At 46.4% G+C, this 22625-nt stretch overlaps 1 protein-coding gene across 1 annotated transcript; it reads left to right on the top strand.

The window, feature by feature from the left end:
• The first annotated feature begins 10035 nt into the window (after window positions 1-10035).
• On the top strand, window positions 10036-20106 carry LOC142007061 (cystatin-A-like). The gene is made up of 3 exons (XM_074983590.1): window positions 10036-10101; window positions 16682-16786; window positions 19893-20106. Exons 1-3 carry the CDS (start codon window positions 10036-10038, stop codon window positions 20025-20027), a joined length of 306 nt encoding a protein of 101 aa, XP_074839691.1. The 3' UTR covers window positions 20028-20106.
• The last annotated feature ends 2519 nt before the right edge of the window (window positions 20107-22625 follow it).

Below are 22625 nucleotides of genomic sequence, written 5' to 3'. Positions count from 1 at the left end.
GCACACCATAGACTCTGTTCCCCTCTGCCTACTTTGAGCTCATGGCTCTCCAACACATCTCTCCATTAATCAAGATCCTCTTCTTACTGCCTAGAATGTCATTTTCAAACATGTACAAAGATGCTTCTTTCTGTATGTTTCTTGTGAGGGTTTCTAGGACCAGGACAAACAAGAAAGGGCTCTATGCTGCTGCCTTATGTACTACAACCTTTAATACCAGTTCATCAGTTTCAGCACTAGAAGTTGTGGCTATTGGCATTGCACCTACATACACGGCTTCAACAAGCCATACAAAGTTCTGCACAATTCCGCCCCCCCCCAACCAAATGGCCTCCCCTGGAACTCAGCCAATAGCTTTTTCCAGAATGAAGAACTTAATATAAACATTTTTCCCCCTGCCCTAAACTATTCCAAGGCCTGCTGCAAAATAAAGATGGTTGGCAGCTGGTAGAAAAAAAATGTGGTACTGTGTTCGTGATTCGTTTCAGGACCATGAGGGGTATTGTACAAGTGATGCACTGTGCCCCCACACAACTGTTGTGGAAAGTTGACTGGAGCTATGGTATAATAGCTAAGAGAACAGAGTGAACCCCCTGCTAAATATATTCTGTAATTTCCCTTTACAAGGGCTTTTGATTAGATCTGGTGAAGAAGCAGTTTTACATCTGACATGAGCTCTACTGGAAACTATATTTTCTTGTGCAGGATTTGATCACCCAGGATGCATTTCTGTTTCCAGCAACTAAGATTCTATTTCTTTTTACTTTGTCAAGTTGCGTAAACCTCCATCCTTAGTTCTCGAACAACAAGATGCAAAGAACAGCGTCTCAAAAATAACCCAGACATCATAATCAAGCCAGCTGACAAAGGGGGTGCTGTTGTCATCCTGAATAAGTCAGACTATGAACAGGAGGCAGCCAGACAACTCTCTTACACCACGTTTTACAGACCCCTCTCCGCTGATCCCACTTTGGAATTCCAAAGGAAATTACAACAACTACTGAAGGAACTCCCTGCTGCTACTCGGGACCTCATTCACTCAGACGCACCCTCTGAGCCACAGCCTGGATTATTCTATTTACTTCCCAAAATCCACAAACCTGGAAACCCCGGACGCCCTATCATTTCAGGCATTGGCACCCTCACTACCGGATTATCCAGTTACGTGGACTCCCTCCTCAAACCCTATGCCACCAACGCTCCCAGCTATATCCGAGATACCACTGACTTCCTGAGGAAATTACAAAACATCGGAAAAGTTCCTGATAACGCCATCCTTGCCACAGTGGATGTAGAGGCTCTGTACACTAATATTCTACATAAAGACGGATTACAAGCAATCAGGAATACCATCCCTCATGCCACCACAGCCAATCTGGTGTCTGACCTCAGTAACTGTGTTCTCACACACAAGTATTTCCGTTTTGGGGACAATTTATACCTCCAGATTAGTGGAACTGCTGTGGGCACCCGCATGGCCCCACAATATGCTAATGTATTTGTGGCTGACCTGAACAACGATTCCTCAGCTTTTGTCCCCTATTACCCCTCCTCTACTTAAGATACATTGATGACATCTTTGTGATTTGGAACCATGGTACAGAGGCTCTAGAGGAATTCCACAGAGACTTTAACAATCCACACCCCACTGTCAACTTATGCCTCGATTACAACATGCAAGAGATACATTTCCTGGACACTACAATACTAATCAAGGAAGGCCTGATCAGTACCACACTGTACCGAAAACCTACTGATCACTATACTTATCTACACCCTTCTAGTTTCCATCCTTCACACATGACTAGATCCATTGTTTACAGTCAAGCTCTTAGGTACAATCGCATTTGCTCTGATCCAACTGAGAGAGCCCAAAAAGTACAAGAACTTTACCAAGTATTCATTAACCTGAATTACCTATCAGGAGAAGTAAAAGAACAAATCGACAGGGCCAGACGAATATCCAGAGACCAGCTACTCCAAGATCGGCCCAAAAAAGCCAAGAACAGAACACCACTGGTCATCACCTACAGCCCCCAACTCAGACCACTGCAACGAATTATTAAAGACCTACAATCTATCCTTAATCAGGATGCTACACTCCAGAAGGCCCTGGGTGACATGCCTGTTCTCTCCTACAGACAACCTCCCAACCTCATGAGGATCCTCACTAACAGCCACAGTCTATACCCCAGGAATACCAGTCCTGGAACCTTTCCCTGCAACAAAGTCCGCTGCCAGCTTTGTCCACATATCTTCTCTGGAAATACCATCACTGGACCTAACCAGGTTACTCACAGAATCACGGGCACTTTCTCACGCGCCTCTACTAACATCATATATGCCATCATGTGCCAACAATGCCCAGGTGCTTTGTATATTGGACAGACTTCTAACTCCCTTAGACAAAGGGTCAATGGGCACAAAACAGACATCAAAACACTCCAGATCCACAAACCAGTTAGTCAAAATTTTAATGGAATGGGGCATTCTGTCAATGACCTCAAGGTATGTGTGTTACAGAAAAGGAATTATCGCACCATTTTGGAAAGAGAAACATCTGAGCTGGCTTTTATATTCAAATTCGGCACATTCACATCTGGTTTAAATTGTGATGGGAACTTTCTGAGTCACTCTAGGGGCTTGTCTGCATACTTGGCTCAATCTAATTCTTGACCTTCCCCCCCAACCCCTCCACTGTGTGATTTGCTCACCTTGATTATCTTTTTCTGATTTGTCCTCCTTGCTTACTGTTTTTGGTTCTCTGTGTCTTAAATATTGAGTCTGTTCTGATCTGGCTATGGTCTGAAGAAGTGGGTCTGTCCCACGAAAGCTCACCTAATAAACCATTTTGCTAGTCTTTAAAGTGCTACTTGACTGCTTTTTGTTTTGAACTCAATTAAATGTGTCTAGAAGAAAACCGAAATGTTTACCTTACTCCCTCCCTATTTTGGCGGCCTGGGTAAAGACGCATCAACCCTCCCGTGTGGGAGCAAAACGAGATGTGGCAGATACCATTTTGGGAGGAGTTGGTTTTGGGACAGGGATTATGAACACAGTGAATCTAGAGGTGATCAAAAACAAGTTCAGCACCTTATCACAGCTACAAGATAGTCTTATTCAAAAGCAGGTGCACACAAGTATGGATTTGGTCCAACTCGGTTCGGGAAACTTAAAAGCTAGATGAAACATGTGGCAGTGGTTGAACACGACCACCTGGTTGCTTTATAAAAAAGAGGTGGAATTAGGGAATAAAACTGCAATAGCCATTGGGTGTACTAACATGCAGATTCTCAGCTCGGCAACACTTGGCCGTAAAATGTATTGGGTATTATCTGGACATATTAAGGTTTCAGCACATCTCCTGAAACAACAGAAAAGATCACTGTTTAACACCTACAGGTATAAATGGATACAGTATGTCTCCAGCATAATTTAACCTGATTTACTGTTTGGCGAAATTGTTGTCAAAGTTGCTCACCGGCAGTCTGTGGAGACAGAGCTGTGGAAGGTGAGCCCACTCCCAATATTGACTGTGGGAGCCGTCTGGCTTCCCCGGGCTGTGAGTCAGTGGGCTGGGAGAGAGGACAAACGATTGGATACTCGAGAGTGTAATGAGTGGAGCCCTCGGAAATGGGTCTGCTTCTCCCTGCCTGTCACCACAGAGCCATGCAGTACAGAGAACTCCTTGGGAACATGCATATGGGACAAATTAGAAAACATAACACGGGTATTGTTCAATGGGCAGTGCGCATGTGTCACCTCCTGGGAGAGTGTGGTTTGGGAGGACGGGAGCACCAGCCAGCCACCAGTGCATGAATGCAGATGCAATGCTAGTGTGCTGCACACCGGCAACCACACCTACTAGCTACCAAAATTAAAAAAAATACAAACAACTCTAACAACCAATGTGGTTAACTTTTCTGTAAACCTGGGCTTGGACTGGCATAATTCAACCCATCTTGTGCTGAAAGCAACAGAGGTGACTCAGTTTTTACAACAGACACAGAAGGATATAGGGAAACGTATCAGTCAGATACTGCATGCGAACGGAGACATGTTAAGAATTGCTGTGTCTAAAAAGGAAATCACTGCATATCGTTAGTATGAGATCTTCACAGGCTGGTCCCCCACATCCAAGGGCATCCTATCAGTTATGTTCCATTCCTTGCTAATCGTACTGGTATTTTGCTGTATTTGCTTGTTAGGTATGTGCGCCAAGTGTTGTTGGATAAAGTGACTGTACTCCAAATTAAAACCACAGGCTCACATTATGGCTCAATATATAGCCCTAAATCAGTTACATAAAGTGTGACCCTCTCACCACTGTCGTGAGTGAAGGGTCAAAAGGGGGACAATGTAGGGTTAATGACAGAAAGTTAATTAGTCCAATTTAATTATTCATTTGTATCAGTTTATGTTTGTACAAATTCATATTTCGTTCTGTTATAACTGTAAAATCATTGAAACAAATCCAAACACCATATTGTACCAAACTCCATACTGCATTGTGTAAGCTCTCTTGGGGCTAAACCCTTGCCTAGTTAAGTAACTTTGGTGTAAGTTGTAGAATTGTATTAAATGTGTGAATGGGGTATGTATAATTGATCCTCCATGCCAGCCTGTCCTGAAGATCAAACACCAGTGGCTAAAGAAGCTAAAGAAGTGCAGACAAGGCCCTGAAGGTGAGGAAAGATCTACCCCAAAGACAAAAGAACAAGGTCCCACTAAGGACAAGCAGGAAAGTCATGTCTGGACATGACTCTGAGACAGCATGACACAGCCGGACCCATAGGCTAATATCTAGCCTGTATCCTATAAAAGAAAGGGTGAGAAGGAAAAACCTCTGGGCAACATTCTGCCTGCAACATCAAAGAGCATCGATACACGCCCGACAGAGACCCGGCTCTTCCTTGTGCTCGGCTTTCCTGGCCAGTTAGGCACCACAAGCTATGAACCCAAGCTGCCAACTCATAACTGGTAATTATGCAGCAGCTGCAGAACATATGGGATGTGTGTGTGTGTTGTGTGTGTGTATAAAGGGTATGTAAATAGGTATTAAGTACTCCTATAATAAATGTAGCATACTGCCTTGTCCCCTAAAAAAGATCCTGTCTGTATTTTCTGCATAACACTTTGCCTTCATGATATTTAGCGGCTTTAATTCCATTGAGTTGTAATGCAAGAAACCTACAGGCCTGTATTCTGTAAGACATTAGCTGAAACATAAGTGTGGTTACGTAGGCCATAGCTGTTGGCATAGATGAATACCAGCCTTCTGAGTTTGGGGCCTATAAAGAGCTGGTCAACAGCTGGAGTTGGAATGTGCCGGTACGTGCTGCCTTAAGGACCGTGGAAGTGATCAGCACAAATCCACTTAAGCGAGGGGTGATGAGGATGATCAAGAGGTAAAATGGTAGCTACACATATTAATCTAGACTCCTCTAGAAGAAAGACACCTCAACATTAGTAGGGTGAGGAAATACAAATAAGAAAAAGGGGAGAAACCCCTCCAGAATACACAGACATAATGGTGTCAGTGTAATCTATTCTATATTTTAGTGTTCCTGCTGCTTGTCAGTGCTATGTTTGTTCGAGAACTCCTCTTAAACCATAAGAGCTATGAGCACAAATTTTGGTATTCAGCTTCCTCTTACCCTAACTTAAACCAGGATCAGGATTTGGTTGTGCTTAGAACGTGGGACATTCCAGAAATCCCAGAATTTCTGAACCGTAGAAAGGGAGAGGCACTGACAGGAGGGATGGTAAACATTAGACTCACCACTGGGGGCCGCGAGTACAGGGAACAGCAATATGACAGAGTGACCACCGGCATGGGGCAGCCACAGAAGGAAAACAGCGGCCATGTGGAGACAGGACTCTCCATCCTGCCGAGAGAGGTAAGTCCTCCGCCACTTGGGCATAGTGGCACACAGGGGGAGCTCTGCTACCTCCCACTGTCCCAATAATTTGCATAAACCATATTCTTTTTCCTTTTCTTTTCCAATCAGAAAAAAAAAAACTATTTCACTTAAACACCTGAGCAATGTGGGGGTCCATTTGCTAGTATATTATAAAAGTTGCATCTGAGCTTGTGGGCAGGAGGAGAGAGAGAGATGAAGCCCTGGGGAGGTACCAGAATGATAGCTCCAGGGATGAGGAGGAGGAAGATTGTGGGTCACATTTCAGGTTGTCCTGCAAGGGATAGAGCACACAGCTGGATGTTCAAATGCATCTGCTATAGTCTCTTGGTCTGCGTTGCTGGGTTGAGTGATTGTGACTTTGCTAAATGTATTACTAACCTGTCTGTAAGTTGAGGGGTGTTGTAACCGTGCACGCTGGGGTTCCCAGCTACATGGTAACTTTAATGGTACTAGGCCTGACCTTGAGACAAGGCTCTGTGTATCCTCAAAGTGACAAATGGGAATTCTAAGGCAGGGTGTCCAATAAGAAATGAGAGATGGCCACGCTTCTGGCTGTCATCTTTCTGTATTTGCTACAGCCCCTCCTCCAGCTAGGCTCCCCCAGCATTCCTCTAAATAAATGGCGTGTCCCAGAGCCAGGCACCCCTCCAGAAAAGCATCTGGAGCCGCCGGGGCCGGAGTCAGCGCTGGGGCTGGAGAAGCGGCTCAGGCCGCCAGGGCCAGAGCTGGTGGAGCTTCCATGCGCTTCTCACACCAGGGGTGGGACGTGTGTGTGGGCAGGCAGCACTCAAGTGCGGCTCTACAAGGAGCCACACATAAAGGCTCCGAGAACTGCACTGCAGCTCCAGAGCTGGGATTGCCACACCGTGGTGTCCCGTTCGCCACGTGTCACGAGTGGCAACCGTATTGGACACTGAGGTCTTAAGGCATCTACATAAATAATACGTGAGCCACAGTTCAGCTACAATGGGCACATTAACCAAATCTACACTGTTAGGTGTCCTTTAAATGGGGGAATTCCGAGGTAGGAAAGAGCCAGTATGACGATCTGGTGTAACACAGATCAGAAACCCTCAAAATCATCCCTAGAGCAGCTCTCTTAGGCAAATCTCCAATCTTGATTTAAAAATGGCAAGGGATGGAGAATCCGCAATCATTGGTGAAGTATTGCAATGGTGTCCAGCCTGAGCTGATCTAGCTTTAATTTCTAGCCATTGAATCATTTTATCCTTTTCTCGGGTAGACTGAAAAGTCCATTGTCAGCTCTTTGTTCCTCACGTAGGTACTTACAGACTGTCAGAGACAGAGATTTGGGTGGGTGAATGGGTGCTGAAGAACGAGTATAAGCTCTGTGTGTGTTCATTTGTTATAAACTAATTCTGAAAATGAGCATGAACATGTGCAAGCGTGTGGGTGACTTATCTACACTAGAAAACTATTTGCAACGCATCTGACAATGATTTTATGTATACAAGAGTAGCCAAGTTGGCTTGAATGGGTGCTGAATTGCTTTGGGAAATAAGTGGTAGGGTGTGGCGAGATGACTGGTACGTTGCATGTGTAACTGAAATCTTTTAGATGTATCTGTCCTGCAAAGACTTTACTAAAAATTAAGAACCTTTCCTACAGTTTAAGCCAATGGATGCTAATGTCCAATAACTACAAGAAGCTGTGAAGAACAACATTATTTTCATTTTTAAAGAGTGTGGCAGGGCTAGCCAGAGTCCTGGGCTCTGGGCCTCTGTTTAGTCCACTAGCCCCATGGCCAGGATACCGTTGCCCCTCTTGAGATGGTGCCGGGGAGATGGTGGTGTGGGGGGAAACCGGGCCCCACACACTCATTCCAGGTTCCAGCCCATGGGCTTTCTGTGGCTGCTAGTGGTGGGGAAGGGCTCCCCTCATCATGAACACCACAGCCCTCCTCCCTGGGCCACTTCCCCAGATGATTCCTCCCCCGAGTATCTCCTCCAGTTAGTGGCAGCAGTACGTTCTCCTTGCTGGATTGGCTCCTCCTGCATGATCAGTCTGTTCTAGCCATACACTAAATCTCAGGGCCTCCTGGGCAGGGGCCTTAGCCCCTTGTGGCCCAGCACTTCTCTTTTGTGCTGTGCTGTACTTCTAGAAGAACCCCTTTTGTTCCTCTTCTCTCGCTTTCTATCCACTCCTCTATCACGCTCCTCGCCTACTGGGCAAAGGGTTCTTTTAAAAGCAGGCTTAACTGGGACCAGCTAGCCCCAAATGACCCAGGGCAGCTTCCTCCCCACCATCTTCGTCAAGTCTGTATAAAATAGCTCAGTCTCTTCCTCCATACTGTCCAACGTGGGTGCATACACCTGAATGACTGAGATGTTGAACGGTTTTGCTTGGAATCACACGACCATCATTCTTGCACTCACTGATACGGGACAAGGAGATCCAATATTGCCAAGTACCTTCATCACACATCTGGAGAGCGAGATGGACAAGGTCAAGGAAGAGGTAGAAGCGATATCTGTGCACGGGAAAATAATTGACAACTTGAGGTTCGCGGATGATATAGTTATCATTGAGGAAGATGAGGAGAAGCTAGTGAAAATGGTGTGGGTGTTATATGAAGATCAGAAGCGGTATGGACCGATTATGAACATGAAGAAAACAATGGTATTTGGAGGTAAGGAAATCGGAAGGAAGATCAGGGTGGATGGTATTGAACTGGAAAATGTAGAGAAGTTCACATATCTGGGGAGCAACATAATGTATGACCTAGACTGTGAGAAGGAAATAACAACTAGACTTAGCGAAAGCAAGAGTGAGTTTGAAGGCGATGGATGAGATCTGGAAAAGCAAAGCAATTAGCTTAAAAATGAAGCTGGGCTTCTGGAAACCGTGTGTATTCAGCAGCATGTTGTACTGATGTGAGACATGGGTGATAACGAAAGATTCGAAAAGAAGAATATTGGCGTTCAAAAGGAGTTGTTATAGAAAGATTCTGAGAATAGGGTGGATGCAGAAGGTCACCAATGCAGAATTATATAGGAAGATACAGCCGAAAGAGAACCTGCTGCAGAAGGTTATAAAAGAGAAGCTACAACTATTTGGACGTATTTGAGGAATGAATGATGAATGAAAAATCAAGACTCTAGAATTCGGCATCATGGATGGTTCAAATAGGAGAGGCAAACCCCACAGAGAATGGCTAGATGATGTAGATTTTTGTGGAACTAGTCTACAGAAACTAAGCCAGTCTGCAGTGGATAGGGAAAGATGGAAGGAAATAGTGAGAGAGGCATCAGACACCAGCGGGTGCTGAGTCCACGGTTATTGATGGTGGTGATGATGATGATGAGCTTCCTCCCCAGCTGCTCCCACTTTGCTTGTTTGCCAGCCCTGCTTTTCCCGCTTGTACTCACCCCCTCCCAGCCTTATCCTGTCACAAGAGAAGCATTAAAGAAATAATGTAGAAAAAGGAAATGTTGTTCCTGGCATGAAATTAAAATGTGATTAATTGCCAAATGCACGTAGGTTTTGCAGAAAGTTTGGTGAAGAACTCTACATGCAGAGTCTTGGTGGAAGGTGGGTCTTATTCCCCCCAACAGAAAGCTAAAACACAAGCCAAAGAACAGGTTAGGGTGGTAGCATGTGCCAACATTTTTATGATATGTGGTAATGTTAATGCTAATATAGTACTGGGGAAACAATTGGGTGTAGCTCAGTGTTCACAATCAGTTCCCAAAGCAGGCTCCTAAGCACAAAGAGAGTCTCACCCCCTTTACGGGTGTTGAAACTATTGATGAGTCAAGACATTGCCACACCAGCCTGAACCAATTGTGGTAACTAATAGGGGTTAGGGGATTATTTGCTTTTTGCTTTCCTGGTCTCCTGAGAGCACTATAATGTCACATAATGGTTGTTAAAGTGCTCTTTACCATAGTAGTAACCATGTGACAGTGTTGTTTTGGTTTGTTCCTTTCTTCCCTCCTTTCCCCTCACAAACCCAATGATGGTAAACTCCACCTATATAAATCACATGACTGTGTGACTATATAACATCAGATGCCTGGCAATTCTTGATCACATTTGCTCTAGATTTTGCTTGTCAGTGTCCAAACATCCTAAGAGGCTTTTTGCCACTATGGTGCCAGGAGGCTTTTCAGATGTGGAGCCGGCAACTCCAGAAGTTCAAGCGATTGCTGACCACGTGAATTGCATCCAATGAAAGAAGCAAAACAGACACTTATGGTAGAAAAGTGTGTGTCTTTAAGGCAAATGCTGGAGAGATGATGGAATTAAGCTAAACTTTATTTTAAAATCTGACATCCAGCATTGCAAATGAATCCCTCTTGATTGATTCCAAGTATGGGTGTTAGCCGATGGCCAGGTGAGATGCCACTTATGCCCTTGTCTATGGCAGAGCCCACCAGTGACCAGGCTGAGAGCCGCTGAAAAGCAGCTGGGTTCTTTGTTTTGTGTTCGGGTTTGCACAGTAACAGGAGGAGTCAGGTTACCACTTAATCAATTACTTTGTTTATTTATCTAACAAGTTAAGCTCTTACTGTTACAATGTTGGTTTGTTTGTTTACCTAGCGAGTTAAGCTCTTGTGGTTACAATTGTTACAAGGTTTATACTTTGATTACAAATAGCTAGCGTACACTCTGATTCATAGATCTATACTTGTTAAATGCGTGCGAAAAGAAATGAAAATTAAAATACCTAGCAGGTCTTACTCTTACCCCTGCATTACCAACGTGGCTTGGCCAGTTTCCTCTCGATCCCCTGGGGAGAAGTCCTTTGTCCCTTTTTCTCCAGAAGTCGGGCATCACCAGGGACCTGGGGAGACCCCCCACCCTCCTGTCCGGCAGGAAAGATGATTGGAGCTCAAATAGGGGGTCTGCCGGACCCCGCTTCTATACCCATTGGGTTACATAGGCTTCTTCCTTGGTTTAATTGAATTAAACTGTCTGATGCTGGTTCTCACAGGCAGTTCAAGGGTGTAGTTCACACCTGTGAGGTAGAAAATTGAGGGTATTTGTTCCTTAATGGGCCAGGAGATTTTCCTCCTGTCTGGGACAAGTATCCTGGCAAATCAACTGATGGTAATTAGCCAAGAGCACTCCGAGGCCTGGCTGTTAATTAGCCCATTGTTCTTAGCCTTGCACGATGGGTGGGATAAAACTCCCTTTCCTCAAAGGGGGACTGTGAGGTTTGATTCATGTTCGTGAGACACACTGAGGCTGTCTACACTAGCTCCCAACTTTGAAGGGAGGATGGTAAGTCGGGCGTCTGGAGATTATTAATGAAGTGCTGCAGTGCAGATACTGCACTTCATTAAACTAATTCTCCCCTCATGGCAACTTCAAAGTAAAGGGCCTTTGACGTGGCCCAGGCACTTCGAAGTACCGGCGGGTGAGTCGCGGCTACACGCGAGCCAGTACTTCAAAGTTCAACACTTCGAAGTTGCTGGGGGGTGGAGGGGGGAGGAATTAGCTTAATGAAGTGCTACATATGCATCACAGCACTTCATTAATAAATTCCCGGCACCCTGCTCACCATCCACCCTTCGAAGTAGGGAGCTAGTGTAGACGCAGCCTGGGCGTCTTGTCCTCCAAAAAAAAAAAAGGCACCAGAGGAGGACAAAATACTAGTGCTGTGGTGTGCGCACACTGTAGAAATGTAACCAGCTCTGTCCAAGAAAATCTCGAGAAGCCAAGATTGAGCTTGCACCCACCTGCACCAGAAATGAGGCAACGATCCTTAGTTTTCAGTGTACGCAAAGACGCTAAAAAGGTGATTCTCCTTTCGTGTGCAGAGGGGTAAATTGGGGGGGTTAAAATGTACCTCCCTGTTAACTAAGGGCAGTGGGGCCAAAAGGTATATATGAGACTGAACTGCTCTTAAGAAAGGGTCATGCACCTGGAATGATTTTACAGCAGCAACTCCCAAGCAGGGGTCTGAGCCGCTCTTCCCCAGCCCAGACCCCCGGAGGGCTGAAAGCAGGTTTCAGGGGGCTGCCAAAATACACCAGAGAACAGGGCAGCAGTAGATGTGCTGAGGCCCTGGGCAGAAGGCTAAAGGGGTGAAGCCCATGCGCCATCTCCCAGGGCTGAAGCCAAAGCCTAAGCATCTTAGCTTTGCAAGGCCACTGTGGCATGCGGCCCCAGGCAATTGCCCAGCATGCGGCTCACTGCCACGAGCCCTGGCTTTTAACCTGGTGTACGTGACTGAAAACAGTTGCTGGGGCACGGGTGGGCTGTGGAATTTTTACAGCATTTGTGGTGTGCGTGTGTGTTGGGAGTGGGGAGGTGGTAACTGAGAAAGAAGGCGATTGAAAACCCCCTGATTTAAAGCACTCGCTTGGTTGGTGAGCTTGAAAAAATGCGAACAAGAGTATTCACAGTTCTTTATGTTCTAAACGGTAGAACTCCTGCCTCGTGCTTGGAGCAGGGGAACACTCCCGAGTGCTGGGTTCCCCTTTCTGGCCCCGCCGTTGCATGTGATCTGTGTGAGGCAGATTTTGAATAGCATCTGGTATTTGAGAGTCAGCTGGGATCTCGGTGATTTCATTAGCAACCAAGACTACCTGGCCAGCAGCCTGCCGATGGGAACACTTGCGGTGGCTCTTACTTCACCCTTTGTGACCCTCTTTATAGCAAAGGACCCTGGCTGCCAGCAGAAAAATGCCATTTCTGATTGGCTAAAATACATGAATTGCCTTGATTGAGTAAATGCCTTTTACAGAAACGATCAACGTCCCCCATTAACTAATGAATGAAGCACAAGGGATTTGTGGTTAGCGCACTGGGAGTTGCAGCAACAAGCCAGGTGTGATTCCTGTGTCAGCCACAGCGCCAATGGGTGCGGCAATCACTTCAGCACTCCCTGCCTCAGCTTCCCCATGTGTAAGGCTATTGCTACATGGGATGTCCTGACAGTCGCCAAAATGCTCTTAAAAGAGGCTCTAAAAGACGTAATTACAATGACAGCAAATGGACCTGATGTTTTGCCGAAAGCTCTCCAGAGAGACGAGGCGTTTAACCCTGATTGCCTCAGCAGCTACATTCTGCCCATGCTGCACTCCCTGGTCTCTCCATTTTACCCTGATTAGCGTAGCCGGCTCTCCGCTCTGCCTGCTGGCTTCTGAGGCTCATTTGCTTTGGCACTTAGATCTCCCCGTGCACTGCAGGAGACGCCTGGGTGCTGAGCTTAGGGCTGCGAATGCTGCCAGTCAGCAAGACGCCAATGAGCCTCTGAGTGCTAATCCCCAACAGCCCTATCCACTTCTGGGGAGGTTGTCTTGTAACACTGCTGACCCCTGAGCGTGGTGCCCTAAGCCTAGATAAGCCCAGAAACAGCAACCCAGAGTCCTTTGGTCAGGACTGGATTTCGCATTACAGCGCCTAGTCCCACAGGGGGTAGGCAGGAGCGGAGGACAATGAGCTGTCTGGCTGGGAGCGAGGCAGCTGTCTGCTTGGCCTCCCTTGAAGGGAAGGGCCCTTCCAGTAACTAAGGGCTGGGTAAATAGGGCTGGGAGGTTGGGAAAGGGGAGGGTGGTAGCGTGTATGTCTGAGACAAGGACAGCTGGGGCTGACAAGACACTTAGAGCAACACTTCCGATGCAGCGGAAAGCCTGGGAGTAGTGTGGGGAAGCTGCTGAGAGCAGCAGAAAGGGAAGAGGCTGTGGGAACTGGAGGAACGAGTACTCCAGTGCAGGGGTGGTCGGGTGCTGGGAGGAATGTCGAGATTGCAGCTTTTGGATCATGAGCTGGGCAATGGGGAAGCTGCTGCTCAGGGATGGGAGCTCCATAGCCTGTAGCCCCCACCACCTATACACCACCCCTGCCCTGCCCCACCCCCACCCGTCTCCCCTCATCCCTTCTAGCCAAAGCCCTGAACCCAAATGTAGCAAATGACATTTGGTAAAAACCATTCTTCTCTCATTTCTTTCTAAAGGCAACGGAGCCTGTTTTCCACTGCAGTGCCAGCTTGAGAAGGCTGGACATACAGAAAGCCCCTCATTAAAAGTCCTAGAGTTGGGACTAAAAATGTCAGTGACAGTGTTTTGTACAGTCTCTGAAGTGTTAGAGACTTCTTTGTAATAAGGGAACAGTGCTGTCCTGTAGCATAGAGTGGGGAAGAGTACGGAATACATCATGCAACTGGTCTCTGTTTCACGTTGGCTTAATCAGTATTACTAGGATGATATTGTATTTGTACACTGAAGCTTTCAAAAAGTCATCATTCCAGGTTATTACATATTTAACACAGAGGAGCAAAGACATTAATTTACATTAATCAGTCAGAGTGGTTTAATGGCTTCATCAGCAGGTTAACTGCTTTTAGAAGAGGGAATATAAATTTATTTTGTGTGATCTCCATAAAAATAGAAACTCATTTGTGCAGCTTTTGGGAAGAAAAGGGGTGTTGTCCCTTTGGAGGGAGAATGATTACAGCAGAGATGGACAGAAATGACAGGAAAACTTTGGAAGCAAGTTTTTTTGTGTTATAGTAATTAAAATGTATAATTTAGACCAGGGTGGTCTTTTGAAGAATTTATTTACAAAAACTATGTCTGAAGCCCCAAGCGATTAAGGCTGGAAGATGTACACCTTGATTGTGCAGCTAAAAATCTATGCAAAGATATTTTTCAAAAGGTGATTCTATAGTCTTCAGCCACAAAGTAGTAAAATATTTCAAGCAAATGTTAAACTACAACCCTGTGGACTAACTGGATCTGAGTAAATATGGAATGCACAGCTGCTTTCGTCAGCAAATTGTAAGGTTCTTTGCAGAGGTGCCACCACCTGGAGAGAGACTTGCATTTATTGCTTCAATTTGGATTCTCTCGATACCAGTAGGAAGAAGAAGAAAAAAAAAAGGATTTTTAGCTAAATAACTTAAACTGTCTTGGGGACTTTTTTCATCTCCCTCTGGCTAGAAGGGAGCTTCTACTTGGAAACATACCAGCAGCTTGGATGGCTCATTCAGTCCTTTGGTCACAGCTTCCTTTTTAGAAAGGTTACTCCAGAGGTCAGAAGCGGGATAGAATACAAGAAGAGTGACTGAAGACAAAATGAAGCAGATGCACATGACTGTTACGCTTCTTTGCCACGAGGCTTGATTTCCTCTGTTCCAAACACAGGCTGCCCAGCACATGGCCTGGAAGACTTAGCCTGCATCTATACTTGCATTGCTCTTTCAAAAGACGAATGCAAATAAGGGCAATTGCAAATGCAAACGAGATGGAGATTTACATATCTGGCACCTCATTTGCATATTCTTTCAAAAGAAGAAAACCAGTGTAGACGTGGCTCTTTCAAAAGTACACCCCGTCTTCGAAAGACACCTTCTTCCTTTTTTTATGGGAAGAAGGATTGTCTCAAAGATGGGGTTTACTTTCGAAAAAGCAGCATCTACACTGCTTTTCTTCTTTCCAAAGAAGCTCTTTTAAAAGAATAGGCAAATGAGGTGCCAGAGATGTAAATCTCCACCTCATTTGCATTTCTGATTTCCCTCATTTGCATGCCTCTTTCGAAAGAGGAATGCAAGTGGAGATGCAGCCTTAGAGTTCTTTCTGTAGGCATACCCCTGTGTGCCTTGCTGCGTCCTAGGGTGTAACACTTGCCATCTCTCAGTGGGTCAGTTGTATAGCACATGTCTCCCGTGGGCCATCAACCAGGGCAGGCCATGCTAAATGCCAAATTATTTGGGGGTGTCATCCAGATACACAGCACACGTTGAGGAATACAGACATACCATTCGTATAATTTACCGTACAAAAACAGAAATGAGATTATCCTACCTGACAAATTACATTTTTGCACACGCCTTAGATGACCTCTCCAGCATAACCCACTGCACGTTTACACTGTTGGTATTCACACTATTTTGAGGTGTCCTTCCGAGTCCATACAATGACACATACTGAATAGTCTTCTGTCTTCAGTCACAGACAGGCTGATTCCTGCCCATGTGGTTTTGATGCTCAGCTTGATGGTTTTTAACTTTTTTTTTTGGGTTGAGGCCACGGCAAACTGACTAAAGTAACAAATACTCCACCGACAACACCTGGCTGAGTCACAACTTTCTCCGCTGAAATTAGCCATCCCTGAGCAGTATTATTCCCTGGTGACTCACTTTTCCTTCCAAGGCCATAAGGGCATAATTTTCAATACATACTTAAGGAATAATGGAACTGTATCACCCATATGCACAGCTTCCAATACTATGAATACTGATTGATATGTTACAAGTTTTACCACAGCCCTCCTGTGCCATGAAGTACCATGAAAGTCATGTGGCAGGTAGAGTGACCTGTCCAAGTGGAGACAGGAGAAGCTTGTTCAGAACTGTGAAATCTTTGCCAGTTGGTGCTAACAGGCCACAGTGTCACACTGATTTAAGAGGAATGTGATGGCAAACTGGAGGTGCTGCTGCCTCCTTTCAGAGGGAGCTCGGCCAGGCAAACTCTGAAGTCGGTGGATGGAGCGGGGTTTTGGAAGGAGATGTTTGCAGAGAGCAAGTAAAAAGTGGCTTTCTGGAACATCCAGGCAGGAAGGATGGTTTTGACAGGGCTGTGAAGCCCAGGAAACAGGCATGGAAGAGCTGAGATGAGCTGAATTACTTAAAAAGCAATGCCCAAAGAGGGGACATGCTATATGTGACATATCAGTCTCTGCACCTTCTTTGGGCCACTACAAAGGGGAAACTGAGGCACAAAACATCTGATGAAAAAAGGTATCCTGAGCTCATTGCAGTCTAATGCTTTTTTTCCCCTTTATAGGTGAAGCCACAGCTGGAAAAGAAAGAGAATACAACATACAAAGTCTTTGAAGCCTTACAATATAGGACGCAGGTTGTTGCTGGTGGAATAAACTATTTAATTAAGGTCAGTACTCAACAAAATTCCTCCCTTCTTCCATTCTTGCTGACATGTTTTGCTTGAAGCAGGTGAAATTTTGAGTGCCTTAAAGGCAGATATGCAAATAGTGAGCAAACAGTGCAAGAAACGGTTCAATATGATCTGCCCAAGGGGGAACTGAATGGCTTTTCCTTTGGCCCAGGTGTGCGCCCTTGCCACCGGGCTACAGGTCATAGGGACGTTTGTGCTCTTTCTAAAGTTTCTGTGGCGTCCGAGCCCTCTTACTGGATCTGGGCCTTCAGTAAGATGGCAGGGCAACACCTAGGCTAATCCCACCTGGGTGGGAGAGTTGGGGGTGGGGTTCCTGATACCTGTTGCAGAAAGTAGGGTGCGTTTAGGCCCCCTGGCAGAAGTTCAGGCAAGCGGGTGACTCCAAACCATTTATGTGCTCAGAGGGGGGCAGTTCAGCGGGAGGTTTAAGTAACACTGCACTGAAATGTTGGGCTTCAACCCCCACCCCCAGTTTGGGCTTCTGAGTCCCTTCGTCAATCTGGCCTGGAAACTCCCACCACAAGCTAGCTGGGCAAGGACACTGCGCTCTCAAGGCCTGTGAGATGTATTGACCTGACTTAGAGCCCACACGCCAATTTACCGCAGTACTTGGACATTCTCCGCCCTGCAGAAATAGCTAATAATTGGAAACTTGCCAAGGCAATGTAGCCAGACAGCCAGCCCCCTCTCAGACCAGCATTGCTGGGAACACAAGGGAGCCAAAACAACAGGGCACTTAACATAAATTCCAGCACAGCCTTTGAAGCTGTGAGAAGCACAGGTGTGCTGCTGCAATGTGCCTCTGGGAACATATACAACGATTAGGCTCACAGCAGACAGAGAAGCTGTGACAGACATGGCTCTTAGCCCCTACTAAATAACGTGATGCACACACACCCACATCCTAGGTGGGAAAATATTTACCCTAATAAAAGAATGTCCAGTAGTCGAAACTTATTGTTTCTCTCCCTTGCAAGTGTAAACTACTCTTGCGAGAGCTGGCGTCACCCAGACAGACCAGCCCCAATTTGGCATAAGAAAGGAGAAAGAGAATAAAGGAGTACAAAGGTATAAGTATGGGACCTACAGCACCATGATTTTTGAGTGCTTTTCACTATCTATCTGCTGGTCAGATAAGTGACAGCCTCCCAAGGCTTCTGCAGCTAAGAGGGTCCCTGAGCCTTGTCCCTTATTCGTCTTTCCGCGGAATTGAGTGACCGATCCTGGCTTGGCACCGCTGGAATCGAGAGATGCAAGGAGGGTAAGAAGCACCCACACCTGATCTCCTATCTTTAGTGTACACATATTTTGACATAGAGCTCTATACTTTGTTTTCTTTCTTTGGGATTGTGGCTTCAGCTTTGTAACTTGTTTGTGTGTGTAACATCTATACATTTAAATAAGTAGGCACTAGCAATTTTGTAACCACATGATTAGAATCTAGTTTAATAGATTTTGGTAACTATTTGTGCATAAGCCTGACTTGTTTCTCTGGTTTACTGTAAAGCAGCCAACACAATTAAAGAACCTCAGCCGTTTTGGCTATAAAGCCTGGCCATTAGGTGAGAGTACTAAGAACCTAGCGTTGAGTTGTGCCGCCTCCACGGGGCAAACTCTTGGGGCGCCTGTCAGTCAATCCTGACTGCCCACTGCGAAGGAGCTCTGAGCTCTAGCAGTTAAAGTCACGGGTGTGAAAAGGCTCTTAGTGCTGCCATTGGGGCACCTGTCAGTCAGCGTTGACTGCCCACTGCGAAGGAGCTCTGAGCTCTAGCAGTTAAAGTCACGGGTGGTTAGGACCTTGGGGCATCCATCAGCCTGGCCCGGGCTGCCCGCCGCGAAGGGACAGTGCGTCCTAGCTGTTAAAGTCACGGATGGTGTAAAACGGGCATAGCTGGCACCTCACCAAACATCCTTGGCCATCGGCTAACAGGCCCCCTCAGCCCTAGTAAATAAAGACTTTCATTACCGTAGTCCCTCGAGTTACACAAGGGTTCTGTTCCCAGGCACTCTCACATAACTTGAATTTTGCGTAAGTGGGGGGCAGCTTTTTCCCCGGTGGAACACATGTTCTGCAGCCGGGGAAGCAGCAGGGGCACCTGGAGCTCCTTTTGAAAGTCCAGGGCTTGGGGAGGCAGTTGGGGAGGGTTAAGTCTGGCAGTGGGTTGGAGCCATGGAAGGAGGCCGGGGGGGTTACTCCTCAGATAGGTTAGGGCTGCATGGCGGGTGGAGGGGGTGGAGCTGAGCCAGGGCTGTGCGGCTTTGCATGGGGGCGTGGTTGAGCCAGAGGTGTGCATGGTGCGGGGGTTGGAGTTGAGCCAGGCTTGGGCGGGGATGGTAAGTCAGAGCCACCCGGGGGGCGGTAACTGTGAGCCGGGGCCTCATGGGGGGTTTGAACCAGGGCTGTGCAGGGCCAGGGGAAGTGGGATTTTGAGTTGCGCTTAACTCGAAATTGCACATTTCCAGGGATTACTGGAATGTGTGTGTTTGGGCTGGGTTGAATATATTATACATCATGGAAGCCTGGCTCCACGAGGCTGGCACTCCATGGCGCTCCACCCAGCGCTGCTGCCAGCGAGCTGTGCAAAATGAGCTTCACGGGATTACAAATGGCATGCTATTTGCATCCTCCCAAAGCTCATTACCATAGCCCCCTGAGAGTCTGGCACTGGTGAAGCGGGGACTGGCACTGCAGAGGCCGTGTGGATGTACCTGTGCCAGCTAAATCCCCCTCTGTCACCCTTCCCTTATCTCTCAAACGTTATAAGGCATAAGGAGGTACAACTCCCAGAGCAAGGAGTGGAAGTGGCAGCTTCTTATGGCAGGGCTGAATTTAACCCGGTGAGTGCAAAGATAACGTTTCTATCTCTGCCGTGCATCACAAACACCCTAGTTTGGGCACAGAGGCCTGTTTTAGCTCACACACATAGTACGACACAGACCTGGTTAAGCATATTAAATAATAGCAGGTGTGATGTAATTTTTATTCTCTAGCGGTTCCAAGGTTCAGCACTACAGTGCTCCAAACCATCCTTTTATTAGACTCTGCTTCGTCCATGGCTGTCCTGTTCTTTGTGTCTTTCAGGTCTGCATCAGTGAAACTGAAGATCGATGTGTACACTTGAGGATGTACAAAGCCCTTCGTCCGGAGCCCCAGGAGCCCTCTCTTACTGCCTATCAGCTTGACAAAACCAAGACTGATCCACTGGTCCCTTTTTAATCAGATGCTTGGAATGGGCTCGTTCTACAGAGTCCCAGCTCATACCGGCTGTGCCAAGGCATGAATGAAAATAAAGTAAATCTGATTTTACACTTGTGCTCCCATGTTGTGTGTCTCAGAAGGGTATATTCATTCCAACTGCTGCTAACTTACCAGGGGCTCCCAAAGAAGTGTGTGGGCTCGATACAAATACTAGTGGTTCAGCCCTTCATCTGTCCCAAACAGGCCAGAATCTGTTTAGCTAGATCACGAACTCGACGGTCCCCTTTCTCCCAGCTTGCTGCTTTCAGCTAATAATGCTTCTGCACCAAACTGGAAGAGTTCTGCCGGCTCTGCCTCACGTGAATCTTAGTGCACGACAGACACCTCTGCACACAACCACCACGGAAAGTCACAAGAGAAAAGAATCTACTGTGAAACCCTCACACATGCATTACTTGCTGACCCTCCGAACTGCACACAACAGTCTTCAGCCCTTCCAGAGCCAGGTGTCTGTGGAAACATCCCCCTCCCCTGGAAAGAAACCCCAAGACACCCCCTCCACCCCCACTGGGCACAAGCCCTGAGACTCCCCTCTCCCTGCAGCAAGGCAGAGGTCCCACCTGCCCTACAGTCTGGTGGGTGGAGAATAGGGTGCATCTGGATGGTGGGTGGGGGAGTGTTTGTGAGCCACAGTTTGGCCACAGCTGCATTACAAGTGTGTTACACAGCGTATAGTCCCTGGACTCCAACTGCCAGCTTATGCGCAACGCAGTGGACAAAAGGAGCAATACTGTAGTCCCTACTCATGATAACTGTGTCAATCAGCACATTGCACAAGTCGCTGACCTCACCTACCAGAAAGAACTGAAAAAGACCCTCCTCCTTTCACACATTATAATTGACACAGAAACTTAGACACTAAAATATTTTCCCAAACAGCTCTTTTAAAAATAACTGGGGGGGGGTCGGAAAGAAAGGGGTAGGGGCAGGTGTGTCTGATGAAATGGGAATGGCTTGGTGGGCAGTCAGGGTCTGCATGGGGAAGACTCCCCACCTCCTTAATAATTCCCCCGCCTCCCGCAAGCAGAGTTAGTCCAACTTCTCCCACCCACACCTAACAGCCTAGCAGGTTTAGCCCCAGGCTCCTTGGCCCTCTCTTGGGCTCCTCACCCCAAGTCTCTTCACGGTGCTGAAGGGCTGGGAAGCACATTGGTGTAGTTTATATCAATTACTCTAATTGGGTATAAATATCCTTAGTAAAGGCTTTATTTGTGCAAAATAAAGTACAATCCCAAATCTTAGGCTTTGTCTGTGTGTTGCAGACATACTCTGACAGGTATTTTGAAATAAATTATCAAAACAATTGAAACTGGCATAATTATACTGTCACACTAGAAAACTTACGTGGTGCTGCTCAGGTTCTTTAGGGCAACACCCCGGGGGTATGAGGAGTTCAGGGTAGGGGGCTCAGGGAAGAGGGCTCAGGGCAGCTTATGGCTGTTCCCCAGGGCTGGCTGACTCTGTATCCAGGGAAATTCACTGCCCCTTAGTTAAATCCATTGTAGTTAATGGATTTTCCACTATAGTTTTTTTTTTTAAAGTACTTTTCCTTGACCTCGACCAGGTAAGTATAAGGCTGGCTATTTACAAAGACTTGCCTGTGCTCGGGCCAGTAAGGAATATGCTACCTCAGAGAAACATTGATCCTGAAATAATTTTTTTCTGCACCCAGATCATTGTCAATTCTCCATAAAACTGCTGGTGCTGAGATCATCCAGTTTTACCAGAAAGTAGCCATCTAGTATTTCCCAGAATAGGGGAGACGTGAAGTCACAGTGGAGTCTATCTCAAGTTAAGTTGTGTGACAACATTTGAGTCATAATTACTTATTTTCCACTAGCTTGCTATGTGATTAGAAATTGTTCTTCCAGGAGCAGATTTTAATTAAAATGGCAGTTGGTACATGGGAATACCCATATATGTTACTTTCTAGATCTGCTTCCAGAATTTGTGTCACATTTTTATTACAGCAGGAAAAGGGGCGGGGTGCGTGTGGCAGGGGAGATGACTTTCATACCAACTTTTCAATACATGTTAAAAAAACCTAAGACAGAGGTCAAGGTAAGCATCCTGGAAAATAAAAAAGAAAAAAAAATGGGCCACTCTAAGAACAGCCAAATGAATATCACATGCCCATTCATGCACTCTTGCTGAATGGTTCAGCAGAAATTATTTTCTCTGATCTCAGCTGCAGCCAGAGGGCTGACATTTATTTACCTATATGATTGGTGAGCAATACTCACCCATTTCAGCTATTGGTTGAACAGTCACATGACTATTCGGCTGGTTGTCAGGTTCTAGAATGCATCATGCATGTGCAAAAGTATTTCCTTATCCTCAGCTATGAGTGTTTGGCAGCAGAGGTCGGCCAGATTATGTTAACAATTTCTCTCTTTTACAAATATACACAACCCAGAGTGTAATATATGAGGGTTGGATCACAGACAGACCTTTGGGGCTGTCTTCCAGAGTGCTCATCAAGCAACAGATGCACATCTTCTTGCCCTCTGAGGCTCCCCAACCATCCTGTCTTGCTGGGTGAGAAGTTCTGATTTA

The sequence above is a fragment of the Carettochelys insculpta genome, chromosome 1 (assembly GCF_033958435.1).
Source record: "Carettochelys insculpta isolate YL-2023 chromosome 1, ASM3395843v1, whole genome shotgun sequence".
Lineage (NCBI taxonomy): Eukaryota > Metazoa > Chordata > Testudines > Carettochelyidae > Carettochelys > Carettochelys insculpta.
Note: the sequence above shows the minus strand (reverse complement) of the source record. Positions and strands in the feature narration are given on the sequence as shown.